This window comes from Anolis carolinensis, chromosome 1 (genome assembly GCF_035594765.1).
Source record: "Anolis carolinensis isolate JA03-04 chromosome 1, rAnoCar3.1.pri, whole genome shotgun sequence".
Classification (NCBI taxonomy): Eukaryota; Metazoa; Chordata; class Lepidosauria; order Squamata; family Dactyloidae; genus Anolis; species Anolis carolinensis.
In genome coordinates, this window is record NC_085841.1 from 20486893 (window position 1) to 20500531 (window position 13639).

A 13639-nucleotide genomic window follows, 5' to 3' on the forward strand; every position below is an offset into this window, starting at 1 on the left:
TCGATGTTCCCATGTTAACAGGAGGAGGAGGGCGGGGGGAGATTGTAGGTAAGGAAGCGGATTGGAGCCCCTGCTTCGGGTGGGCGAGGAGGAGGAGGAGGAGGAAAAGGAGGAGCCTCTCTCCCTCTTGCGCCTTTGCTTGGCTGCCTTTGCCTTTGACGAAGCGCGGCGTCAGGTGGTGCCACGAGAAACGCGCGTGTTGCCAGGCTTCGCGGGAAGGAAGGAGAGAAGGAAAAAGAAGGGGGGAGGCGTGCCTTACACTCGGGTGGCAAAGAAACAACAACAACATTGGGAAGAAGGAGGAGAAAGAAGGCGGGGGTGTGTTTCTTTCTCTCTCTCGTGAGTTTGTAAACACTGGCCTCGCGCGGAGGGCGGAGCCGTGCGTGTTGTGGCCTCGCCCGGATTGGCCTCGCAGGGCTGTCCCCTCCCTCCCTCCCTCCCTCCCTCCCTCCTCCCCTCCTTCGTGCCTTCGTCCGCCTTCGGAGAGGCAAAGCAGAGCAAGGAGTCGGTGGCGGCCGTGGAGCCCTCCTGGCCTCTCGCCTTCGGACATGAGCACCGCGGAGAACTGAAGGCACCAAGCGGAGGGTAAGTGGGGTCTGCGGCCGGGCTCTCCCCTCCCTCTCTTTCTCTTTCTGGGTCTGCCCGTCTCCTTCCTCTTCTTCCTTCCTTTGTTGGGCGAGCAGCCGCTGAATGGCTTCTCCCCAAGCCCCTTCCCCTCGTTTGCTTGGCTCCGGCTCGCTCCCCTCTCCCTCCATCTCACACCTTTTGTCTGCCTCGCTTCTTGGGATGCTTTGAACAACTTCGGGCCCTTTTCCAACCTGTTGTTGACTGGCGTCGGGCAGCGATGAAGCGTCGGACTTAGTGAAGCCACGGCGTAAGCCGTGGCTTCACTAAGTCCGTCGCTTCATCCCTGCCCGACGCCAGTCAACAACAGGTTAGGTTGGGAGGGAAAATAAACAATCCTGGCCGAATCCGTACTTTGTTTTCCCTTTGAGTCGCCTTATTTTACTCCTTTATTTATTGACAAAAATCTGGACTCTAAAATCCTCTAACAGGAGAATTCCAGACAGCTAGCACCTCCCAACAAAGGATTTACTACCCCAGGCAGGAAGCAGCCAGTCCTTGAATCTGCAACGCCATTCCGTGCTCATCACGGTGTCCCAACTGCAACGTTCACCCTTGCCTCAAGCAGGCAAGAGTTCTTTTTCTTTCTCCCACCCGCACCTCCCAACAAAGGATTTATTCCCCCAGGCAGGAAGCAGCCAGTCCTCGAATCTGCAACGCCATTCCGTGCTCATCACGGTGTCCCAACTGCAACGTTCACACTTGCCTCAAGCAGGCAAGAGTTCATTTTCTTTCTCCCACCTGCACCTCCCAACAAAGGATTTATTCCCCCAGGCAGGAAGCAGCCAGCCCTTGAAGCTGCAACGCCATTCAGTGCTCACCACGGTGTCCCAACTGCAACGTTCACACTTGCCTCAAGCAGGCAAGAGTTCATTTTCTTTCTCCCACCCGCATCTCCCAACAAAGGATTTATTCCCCCAGGGAGGAAGCAGCCAATTCTTGAAGCTGCAAAGCCATTCAGTGCTAATCCAGGTGGCCAGCTGCAACATTCACCCTTGCCTCAAGCAGGCAAGACTTCTTTCTCCCACCCTGGACTTTCCACAGATATATAAACCCTATGAAAACAGACAGAAAAACAACCAGGGCCAGCTAACGCCTCCCGACCAAGGGTTCCCCCAGGCAAGAAGCAGCCAGTCCTTGAAGCTGCAAGGCTATCGAATACTAATCTGGGGGAACCAATTGCTACATTCACACTTGCCTCAAGCAGACAAAAGTTCTTTCTCCCACCCTGGACTTCCCACAGATATCTAAAACCCACTTGCAGCCAGTCCTTGAAGCTGCAAGGCCATTCAATGCTTATCAAGTTGGCCAACTGCAACATTCACACTTGCCTCAAACAGATAAGACTTTTTTCTTCCACCCTGGACTTTCCACAGATACATAAACCCCCTGAAAACAGACAGAAAACAACCAGGGCCAGCTAACACTTCCCAACAAAGCATTCCCCCAGGCAGGAAGCAGCCAGGACTTAGAATCATAGAATAGTACAGTTGGAAGAGACCCCATGGGCCATCCAGTCCAACCCCTTGCCAAGTAGCAGGAAATCGCGCTCAAAGCACCCCCGACAGATGGCCATCCAGCCTCTGTTTGAAGCTTGTCTCAGCCAGACATGAGTTATTTCTCCCACCCCGGACTTTCCACAGATATATAAGCCCCACTTGCAGCCAGTCCTTGAAGCTGCAGGGCCATTCAAATGTTAATCAAGGTGGCCAGTTGTTACATTCACACTTGCCTCAAACAGACAGTTCTTTCTTCCACAGATCTATAAACATATCCCACTTGACTACTTTCCAACAGATCTCACAACCTCTGAGGATGCCTGCCATAGATGCTAGGCGAAACGTCAGGAGAGAATGCTCCTGGGACGTGGCCACACATCCCGGGAAACTCACAGCAACCCTCCGAGATGCCTTTCCCGTGCGCCTGCCTCTTCTTTCTTTCTTTCTTTCTTTCTTTTCTTTCTTAGCCCTTGTAAACACAGCGCAGGGTCTGGCCATGGAGGAGGAGTGAGCGGAGGAGCACCAACTCTCTCCCTCTCGCTCGCTCTCTCTCCATTGTGACGCACTTTACAACCGAGGTCTCTTGCCAAATCTCCCAGACTTGCTGCCATCAGCATATTCGACCAAACAATGGAGCGGGAGCCTGGCCCACTCACTCGCTTCCCTGTCCGGCGGCGGCACAATCCCAGCGCCGGCTCTCTCCTCGCTCCACGTTTCTCCACCCTGGACCTCGCAGCCTCCTGCTGTCTCTTGGGAGAGGGACCAACTGGGATCCCAGTTGAATGCTGGTTTCCCATATTTTTTTCTCTCTCTCGGCAAACCAGCCCTTTTCTGTTTCTCTCTCCTCCCCCAAAACACAGCTCGACTTGGTGCAACTTAGCCAGCAAGTCCTGCCTTCAAACTTTTGTTGTTACTGCTGTTTTGATTTTCACATCAGAGTTTTTGCTATTTTTACTAAAGGACTCTTTCTAGGTAACACTTTTAAAGTAGTGCCCATTTCTTTTACATTTTAGAACTTAGACTTTTTGTCCCTTTCTAGATTGGCAAATTTCAGCCCTCCAGGTGTTTTGGACTTCAACTCCCGCCATTCCTGACAGCCTCAGGCCCTTTCCTTTTCCCCCTCAGCCGCTTAAGCGGCTGAGGGGGAAAAGGAAGGGGCCTGAGGCTGTCAGGAATGGTGGGAGTTGAAGTCCAAAACACTTGGAGGGCCCAATCCTTTCTGTTGAAATTGTCCACATGCTTGTGGATTTCAGTGGCTTCTCTATCTAGTCTGACATGGTGGTTGTCAGAGTGGTCCTGCATTTCTGTCTTAAATAATATACTGTGTCCAGGTTGGTTCATCAAGTGCTCTGCTATGGCTGACTTCTCTGGTTGAGTTAGTCTGCAGTCCCTTTTATTTTCCTTTATTCGTGTTCGTTTGTTGGTCCCTATGTAGACTTGTCCACAGCTTATGAACTTGTCCCACATGCCTCATTATCCCTGAGGATGTGTGCCATAGATACAGGTGAAACGTCAGGAAAGAATGCTTCTGGAACATGGCCATACAGCCTGGAAAACTCACAGCAACCCAGTGATTCCCCCCATGAAAGCCTTGGAGAACAATTTCTTTATTGGGGTTGTTGTATGTCTTTCGGGCTGTGTGGCCATGTTCCAGACGTATTCTCTCCTGACCTTTCGCCCACATCTATGGCAGGCATCCTCAGAGGTTGTGCCTCACAATCTCCGAGGATGCTTGCCATAGATGCAGGTGAAACGTCAGGAAAGAATACTTCTGGAACATGGCCACACAGCCCGAAAGACATACAACAACCCTGTGATATCCCGGCCATGAAAGCCTTCGACAATTTCTTTATTGTTTACATTTTTGAATTTTTTGTCTTTTCACTACAGACTTTTTTCCTGAATGACTCCTTCCAGAAAACACAAACTAACACCTTCAATAGTGCCGATTGTTTTATTTTTTACAACTGTTTAATTTTCCTTTCACCTAGGTGTTTTCCCTTAATGACCCTTTCTAGGTGACACAAGCAAACACCTTCAGTAGTGCCCATTTATTACTGTATCGGGATGGAAAATGAAGGGTGATGTGTATTGTTAACGTTCTAGTAGTGATTTGGTGCATGTAGCATGGCTGAATTCTAAGTGTCGTCTGACATTTCTCCTCTCTATTGTCTCTTTTCCCATTTTTTTTACTTTGTAGGAGGAAGAAATAAAAAGGGCCAAATGGCAAAGCAATCTTCTAATTTGAATTCTGAGTGCGACAGAGAAGGTGGGCAACTGCAGCCCGCTGAAAGGCCAGTCCAGCCCCCGCACCTCCGACCTGGGGCCCCAACCTCTTTGCAAACGGAGTACCAAGGTAATCATTCGGGCGAACGGGACGCGTCGTCACCCGGTAGCCCTCAGGGACCGTTGGCACCACCCTCCAGCCCCAGTCCGTTTGCGACCAGATCCCCGTTGTTCATGTTTGTCAGAAGATCCCCACTGCTCTCCAGGTCCTCCAGTGGGTATTTCTCTTTTGACATCGACAGGAGCCCTGCACCTATGAGTTGCGATAAGGCGACACAGACTCCAAGTCCCCCGTGTCAAGCCATCAACCATTATCTAAACACAATGGGTAAGCAAAGCCATGGTAAGAAGCTTTTCCACACGTGTTCTGAATGTTTTCTCATTCTCCCATGAAGCCGTTATTCCTGCTTGTGTTTTTCATCCTGTAGTTGAGTTTGAAGTACCAGGTCATATAGTATAGCAATTAATGGTTTGAATTGTGAGTAATGGGACTTTATTGTGTAAGAAGTGAATCGAAAACATACTGCAAGTCGCTTCTGGTATGAGAGAATTGGCTGTCTACAAAGATGTTGCTCAGGGGACAACATCTTTGTACCATTCCCGCTTGGGAAGCTCTTAAGAAAGATGTAAGTTTCAGAGGCCACATCACAAGTATCATAGAGGTTTATCGTAAATTTGTACAGAGTTGAGGCAGTCAGGTTTTGGACCAGAGCAGGCTGGGCAGGTTTTGACCCTTTTCTGCCTTGCCATGGTCCAGATAAAAATGATGTCTTATTTGCTTTAGGATGAAAGTGTCTTAGCTTGAAGGTTACTACAACTCCCAGACTATCCTAGTAACCATGGGGGAGCCTGAGTATTAAAAGTAACTTTTCCAAGCTCTGGATAGAAGTATCCAATGGTGCTAGTGGGAGATTTACCCCTTAGCAGCACCTTGTGTGTGATGGTAGGATCATGTGGACTACACTGACAGAGAAAAGGATTACATCATTCATGCCAGAATAACAGATCTTAGAAAAGATAGGGGTTTTTTTTTTTGAAGTATAACTCCGAATCCCACCGGCATCATGGTCAGTGGTTCTGTTGGCTTGGAGATTCCTAGAGTGGTAGTCCAAAAGGTAACTTCTCCCAGCTCTGCAAGGTACTGTGATTTTGATGAATAATAACAACAACTTTATTTATAGACAGCCTTCTCTCCTCAAGACTCAGAGTGGTTAGGGGACTCTTTTGAATCTTTTGCACGTAGTAGTTACCATTTCAAAACATGACACACAATGGAAAGTGATATGTAGTTATCTTGCAGTGAGAATACCATGCAGTTTGGCTCGAGATTGAAGAGTGTAGCTAAAACACACAAAGTATCTGCTTCCTGGGCCTTTTCAGGCATCTTTCGGAGGAAGGGAAATCTCTGGTACAGTTTATTTCCTGTTGTGTGGATTTATTTAAGTAATAGGTGAACTCAATGTAGATCTTCTGGATGTTTTACAATGCAGTTGTTCAACAACAGACTTTCCCCTTTCCCCCTTTAAATTGGGCTGTTGAAATAAAGAGTAGGTGTCAGCAAGCAGCACTGGATTTCTTGTATTAGGCTATGAACTCAGTTTTGATACTGAAAACAACTTTGTGGTCTCAGCTGCGTAGCCAGATGTGGTGTGTCTCCTATTCCTCCATGAGCTGCTATTTTGTACCTGACTCTAGCTGTGAAGGACCGTGAATTTTTAGAAGCTAGAAAAATCCAAGCGTAAATCCTAGAAACCCGAAATCTTTTCTCTTTTGACTACAAGAGCCTTTTCTTGCCACTTCCAAACATCCATATAGGCTTTATTGAAGGGGTTTTTGCCAGACACCATCTTCTGTCTGGTTTCCAGGTGATTTGAGGTGGTTATAAATGACAAGATCTGAAACTGCTCTTAGTTTTCATAGTTTTAGTACTGTCAGGCCAGTGAATTTGCATATATTCTGCCACCTCAAACACAGCTGAAGAAGGATGGATTAATCTTTGAGGGACTAGAGAAATGTTAGGGTCTTACCTTTGAATTTGGAGTGGCCTGAGGGCTTTCTTTCTTTTTTACAACTTGCCTACGTGGAAAGCCTGTGGTTCAGGCAACAACAGCAATTCAATTGCTGTGATAATATATGGGACACAATTTTCTGGCTGCTTTTTGTGTGTGTGTCAGGAGTGACCGTCTGCAAGGACATTGCTCAGGGGACGCCCGGATGTTTTAGGATCCTGTGAGAGGCTTCTCTCATGTCCCCGCATGAGAAGCTGGAGCTGATAGACAGGAGCTCACCCTGCTTCCTGGATTTGAACCACCAACCTTTCGGTCAGCAGTCCTGCCGGCACGAGGGTTTAACCCATTGCGCCACTGGGAGCCCGTTTCTTGCTGCTGCTATTGCAAGAATGTGGGGTAAGGAAGAAAGTAAGAATGAAACTGGCCAGTCTCTGTTTAGATTCACCCATCTTAGAAGATCATTAGATATACCGACAGAGACCAGATACAGTAGAGTCTTGCTTATCCAACCATTGCTTATCCAATGTTCTGTATTATCCAACACAGTCTGCCTTTTAGTAGTCAGTGTTTTCAATGCATTGCGATATTTTGGTGCTAAATTTGTAAAACACAGTAATTACTACATTACGTTAACTGTGTATTGAACTGCTTTTTCTGTTGATATGTTGTAAAACATGATGTTTTGGTGCTTAATCATAACGTAATTTGATGTTTAATAGGTTTTTCCTTAATCTCTCTTTAAAACCCAACATTTTCGCTTTATCCGTTCTGCCAGCCCGTTTATGTTGGATAAGCAAGACTCTACTGTATTGTTCCTCTTCATTTTTAGCAGGGATATTTTTGTCCAGCACATTGGGATAGGCACAGGTAAATAAATGAATAGTAGTAATCCCAGATGCTTTTCAGTGCTGTACAGAACTGAAAACCATAGAAGACTAGTACTTGTTGGCTTACCTGTGCATATCCCAATATGAAATTAAGCAACAGCAATCTAAACCTGAAATTAACGGTGCCATGAAGAGACAACTAAAGACATCTGTCTCCCTATTTATTCCAACTGTGTGTGGTGGAGTATAACTTATTATAGTGCTGCCTTTTCCCTTTTGTTCAACATATGGTTACTTATTTTGATTGTGTGTAGATAGCTACGTATTAATCCTTTACATGGCTACTTGAAGAGATTTTATTTTGTTTCTCACAGTACTAAACTAAGGCTACATGGGGAGGTGTTGTTCAGGCATGTTCTAAAGACATCCCCACGTGCATACACATTTACCTTCCTGTTTTTATCACAGGCACTAGGCATGCTTTCTAAACTACAGCAATTAGAATCAGAATCAGTAGAATCTTGGGCATTTTCTTTGGCATTCTAAAATGATTTATTGTTGCTGGTGTAACTGAAAAGCTAGGACATTTATAGGGAAATACCTATATATGCTGGTAATATGGTAATCATAAAATAAAAACCAAAATAGTGGGGCAGAGAATTGATGCTACTTTTAAAATGACACTGTATGTTGCCTTTTAATAGTTGCATGATAGGCAAGATTCTACAACATTGCTTTTTTGACATTGAGATACAGTGGTAAGGACATGTTGTTCTGCTCTTAAGTGTTGAGAACAGAAGACCTTGTTCATGAGGGGAATGGCAGTTGCAATTACCAGGTGTAAAGGGGCTTTGTGCATTACTGAAGGTTGAAGTTGTAAATTATCAAATACTCCCCATGTGTATCTGTGTTGAATTAATTAGGTAAACAGTTTCAGCAAAAGTGGTATTTCTCCCAGAATTCATTTGTTCTTAATGTTGTTGTTGCCATCCCTATTTTGAGGAGTTTGACAGTATGTCTGCCGGTTAAAAGAACATATAAAATGTCCAATATTAGGAAGAATAGTTATTTGATTTTGAGTTTAAATTGTGCTGCGAGGTGAAAATGCAGTCAGTACAATCTGCACATTCTTGTAGTAGATTGAAAAGAGGGTTTTAACATCGTTCTAAAGGGGGAAAACTGATCATCTTGAAACAGATTCCAAAGATACCACTCTGTTGTCTCAGATGCTTTGACTGTATTAATGCACTGAAATATCTATTATTGGTATTGTAGCATATCATATCCCCTGGGCATCGTCTCTGTAGATGGCCAATTCTCTCATACCCGAAGCGACTTGCAATATGTTCTCAAGTCGCTTCTGACACAATAAAAAAAAATTCACACAGAACATGTAACATTAGTTTCATTAGGACATGAAGCTCAATCAGTGTATATAGAATTACAGCTTGAACCTTCAGTTTAATGAATAAATTGACATTGCTTTTTTTGCAAGCAGTAGCGTTTTTCAGCAAATTAAGCCCTGTGTATTTGGGGCCCCAGGTGGCACAGTGTGTTAAAGCACTGAACTGCTGAACTTGCGGACCAAATGGTCCCAGGTTCAAATCCTGGGAGCGGAATGAGCGCCCGCTGTTAGCCCCAGCTCCTGCCAGCCTAGCAGTTCGAAAACATGCCAATGTGAGTAGATCAATAGGTACCGCTCTGGCAGGAAGGTAACAGCGCGTCATGCTGGCCACATGACCTTGGAGGTGTCTATGGACAATGCCAGTTCTTCGGCTTAGAAATGGAGATGAGCACCAACCCCCAGAGTCGGTCACGACTGGACTTAACGTCAGGGGAAACCTTTACCTTTTTATTTGTAAGTTAGGACAAATCCCAATAGAGAGATACAGAAACATTCTTCCTTGTTGGCATGTCTGCATATATCCTAAAAATAAGATAAGAGGACAATATATGTGTATGCCTAAGTTTGGTAAAATCGTAAACTGGTTTGATAGCAATATATGTGGCGCAGGCTGGTGAGCAGCCAGCCAGCTGCAGCCAGCTGTAAGAAATTACTCTGACCAAGAGGTCATGAGTTTGAGGCCAGCTCGGAGCCTATGTTTGTCTTGTCCTTGTTCTATGTTAAAGGCATTGAATGTTTGCCTTATATGTGTAATGTGATCTGCCCTGAGTCCCCTTCGGGGTGAGAAGGACAGAATATAAATACTGTAAATAAATAAATAAAATATCATCTAGAGTGATAGCAGTGGGTTCTTGGTATCCATTGAGGTTTGGTATCTACAAGACTCCTTGTAGATTACCCAAATCTGTGGATGCTCATATCTCAATATATACAGTGTTGTAATAAATGGTGTCCTTAATATAAAATGGCAAAATCAAGATTTGTGTGTGTTGGATTTTTTTGGTGGTGGTGGTGGTGGTGAGTATTTTCAAGCTATGAATAGTTGAATCCGTGGATATGGAGAACCAAGAGTCAGTAGCCTCTAGCTCAGGCATGGGCAAACTTTGGCCCTTCCTCTTCCAGCTGCAATCCTGGAAATTCACAATTCCTTTAGATAAAGTTTCCAGTTCTAATAATTATAGAGTTAAGTTAGAATAGTAAAAGGAGTAAAAATGGGAAGATGATTTTAAGCACTTCTTTATTCTGCATTGTATAGAAGCAGATCTCCTCCATTCCAGGAACACATGCATTGAGCCAGCACAAATACAAAAAAAAAAAAGGATCTATAGTCTCCAATAACTTGTAACATTTGTAGGCGGAGATAGGTTTGGATCCATCACACAGCTTCAACTAGCCTAGTATTTGCACATTTGGCCAGTTAAGATTCCAGTTTTAGACCGAGTAAGAAAATTCAGGTTCAAATCAGCCATGAAGCTCACTAGCTGATCTAGGGTCGGACACTATTTCTGCATCCAATCTAGATTACAAGGTTGTTGTGAGGATAAATAAATGGAAGCATGATTGTATGCACCACTTCTGCACTGCTTAGAGGAAAGGCAGAATATAAAACAAAACAATATATGAACTTTCAGTACTCTGAAAGTATATTTTCACCTGCTGTAAATTGGATCTGCTTAAGAGGAAACATCCAGTTCTGAGGCAGGATACAGAAAGTGGATTATAGCCTATGTATCCCACTTATTTTGTAAACAAACAAATGTGTCCTGGCTGTTTTGATCATTCTCTTACAAATGTTCCCAATTTTTCCTCTGTTACTTGGCTTTCTGTAAGTCATGCACCTTTACTGTAAGTGTTTCTCTATGTATGCATGGTAGATCATGCAGAATGAACCAGATAGAAATAACTTAAGCCACTTGGGTGCTATCATACAAGATATGGGCTTTGTAAAGTTTAATCTTATAGCCGTTTATAATCAGTTGTATCTGGAGCAGAGATTGTACATTTTAATATGTATTTTTTTAGAGACATATTTATGAAAATCTTTTTCATGCAGCTCCAGGCAAAATTTACATATGGGTTTAGAGTGAGGAAACGAAGGGAGATTTTCTGCATGGTGCCGTTTATATAACCACTTCCCTTTCTTTATATTCCAAGTGAAAGATGATTTTAAGTTAGCTTTGTTTTTAGAGAAGCTCCATTTGTTCAGTGTAGGGCTATTCCAATAAAATAGTCTTACATTGATAGAAGAAAGATAAGATTGCATATTGAAAAGTCTCCTTAAATAGTAAACCCAAGAAATAAACATTACATTAAGAAATGGACACATTGGTTTGGACACTCCCCAACATTTGGTTTAGACAAATGATGCAATAGAGTAATTAAAATCAAGACTGGACATTGTTTATGTTAAGCTACATAGGTAAAGGTTTTCCCCTGACATTAAATCTAGTCGTGTCCAACTCTGGTGGGTGGTGCTAATCTCCATTTCTAAGGCGAAGAACCAGTGTGGTCTGTAGATGCCTCCAAGATCTTGTGCTGCACGGAGTGCCGTTACCTTCCCACCGAAGCAGTACCTATTGATCTAGAATCATAGAATAGTAGAGTTGGAAGAGACCTCATGGGCCATCTAGTCCAACCCCCCGCTAAGAAGCAGGAAATCGCATTCAAAGCACCCCCGACAGATGGCCATCCAGCCTCTGCTTAAAAGCTTCCAAGGAAGGAGCCTCCACCACAGTCCGGGGAAGAGAGTTCCACTGCCGAACAGCCCTCACAGTGAGGAAGTTCTTCCTGATGTTCAGGTGGAATCTCCTTTCCTGTAGTTTGAAGCCATTGTTCCGTGTCCTAGTCTGCAGGGCAGCAGAAAATAAGCTTGCTCCCTCCTGCCTATGACTTCCCCTCACGTATTTGTACATGGCTATCATGTCTCCTCTCAGCCTTCTCTTCTGCAGGCTAAACATGCCCAGCTCTTTAAGCCTCTCCTCATAGGGCTCTGGACGCTTTCCAGCTTGTCAACATCTCCCTTCATCTGCGGTGCCCAAAATTGGACACAGTATTCCAGGTGTGGTCTGACCAAGGCAGAATAGAGGGGGAGCATGACTTCCCTGGATCTAGACGCTATTCCTCTATTGACGCAGGCTAAAATCCCATTGGCTTTTTTAGCTGCCGCATCACATTGTAGGCTCATGTTTAACTTGTTGTCCACGAGGACTCCAAGGTCTTTTTCGCACACACTGCTGTCAAGCCAGGCGTCCCCCATTCTGTATCTTTGATTTCCATTTTTTCTGCTGAAGTGAAGTATCTTGCATTTGTCCCTGTTGAACTTCATTTTGTTAGTTTCGGCCCATCTCTCTAGTCTGTCAAGATCGTTTTGAATTCTGCTCCTGTCTTCTGGAGTGTTAGCTATCCCTCCGAGTTTGGTGTCATCTACTCACATTTGCATGTTTTTGAACTGCTAGGTTGGCAGAAGCTGGGGCTAACAATGGAGCTCACCCCGCTTCCCGGTTTCGAACCGCCGACCTTTCAGTCAGCAAGTTCAGCAGCTCAGTTTAACCCGCTGTTTAACCCGCTGTGTCACCAGGACCCCTAAGCTACATATTCATTTGCAATACTACCTCCATTATGATTGAAAAAGGGAAAATCTGCCCTTTTGTTTTTAAAAAAACAAAACCCTGAGCATGCTATCCTCCTCAAAGACAAGTTAAAGTTAGCGAGATATTATTCAAATATTTTCTGCTAAGTAGAGATTCTAATCCCTAGAATTTGGCTGATAAGGTCTTGATTTAATAGATAGCATTTCAGGGTTTAATACATTTATATAAAAATGGTGATTTCTGGCATTAACACATTGTAAGAGAGTAAACCATACTTTTATCCTCTTTATTCAAACACATTTTCCAATTTATTTAAACTGTACTTACATCTGGCCCACGTATCTCATTGCACATCAGAGAGAAAGATGCATTTTTAAAAAAAGAAATTACACCCCAGGATTACAGCATTTACATGTTGATGTCAGTGTATTTTATTCCATCTATATGTCATCTTCAGAACTGAATGATCTTTAGAAGAACCCCCTTCCCACAAAATAACAGACACAGAGATGTTTAATGTTATAAATCAGAGGTTGGCAAAGTTACCTTTTTGTGCCAGAACTTCCAAACTTCCTCCACTATCTATGGGAATTATAGTCCCAAAATTGTACATACAATCCTCTAAGTAGCTTTTTGTGCTCTGTATAAACACTGATTTATTTTACAAGATTGTGCCCCCCCCCCCCAATATTGGGGCTGTATCATCCAAACTATAGAAGGAGATTTGTATAGTAAAATACTTACTCCTCAATATAGAAAGCTAGGAATCATGCAGAAATTTTTGTTCGTAAACTTGGTTTTCAGTTGTTGATTTCTCTGTGTATAAGGTGTGGTGAGGGACGTGTGTGTAAATATGTATATATATCCAGTGAGCCTTGTTCCTTCTGAAAGAAAAAGATGGAGAACTTTTTAAATAGTACATTCTTTATTATCACTATAAAAACATCTGTACTGATCTGTTCTGAAAGAACTGTAGATCAGTGTTTCTCAAACTCTGCTCCTCCAGGTGTTTGAGACTTCAGCTCCTACAATTCCTAACAGCTGCTTAGCTGGCTGGGATTTCTGGGAGCTGAAGTCAAAGACTCCTGGAAAAGCAGAGTTTGAGAAACACTGCATTAGATGTAGTTGTAGTGTTCTCCTTTCCCAGTCCTGGGATGCGGCTGCTACACTTCCTAGAGTTCACTAGAGGTCCTTCTGACTCCAGTCCAACAGATGCTGGTCGTTGGAAGCAGCCAGCCACAGCTTTGCTTGCTTCCCAAACAGCTAAATGTCCTCTCTGCCAATGCTTTTGCTATTTCTTGCTTTTTATACCGTGATGTGCCGTGGAGAAGAACAGGGAGGAGATGGTGTGAGGCAGAAAGTGGGTTACTCCCTGCAAGTGGTTATTTCAGCTGCTTTA

The 13639-nt window shown here is 44.1% G+C and overlaps 1 protein-coding gene and 1 long non-coding RNA gene across 6 annotated transcripts in view; one reads left to right on the forward strand and one right to left on the reverse strand.

The window, feature by feature from the left end:
- The window catches only part of bcl2l11 (BCL2 like 11), a 39238-nt gene continuing 25599 nt past the window's right edge, over positions 1 to 13639 (forward strand). Inside the window, exons 1-2 of one of the 2 annotated variants that reach the window (XM_062970725.1) lie at positions 1 to 585; positions 4324 to 4752. In XM_062970725.1, coding sequence (XP_062826795.1) covers positions 4347 to 4752 — 406 coding nt within the window. In that variant the 5' untranslated portion in view covers positions 1 to 585; positions 4324 to 4346. The remainder of the gene's footprint in view (positions 586 to 4323; positions 4753 to 13639) is intronic. The other variant, XM_062970726.1, reaches the window with a different exon arrangement.
- Positions 12513 to 13639, reverse strand: part of LOC103280578 (uncharacterized) — a 248778-nt gene continuing 247651 nt past the window's right edge. For all 4 annotated transcript variants that reach the window (XR_001730880.2, XR_010002941.1, XR_010002940.1 and 1 more), the window contains one exon: positions 12513 to 13124. This is a non-coding gene — a long non-coding RNA (uncharacterized LOC103280578). The remainder of the gene's footprint in view (positions 13125 to 13639) is intronic.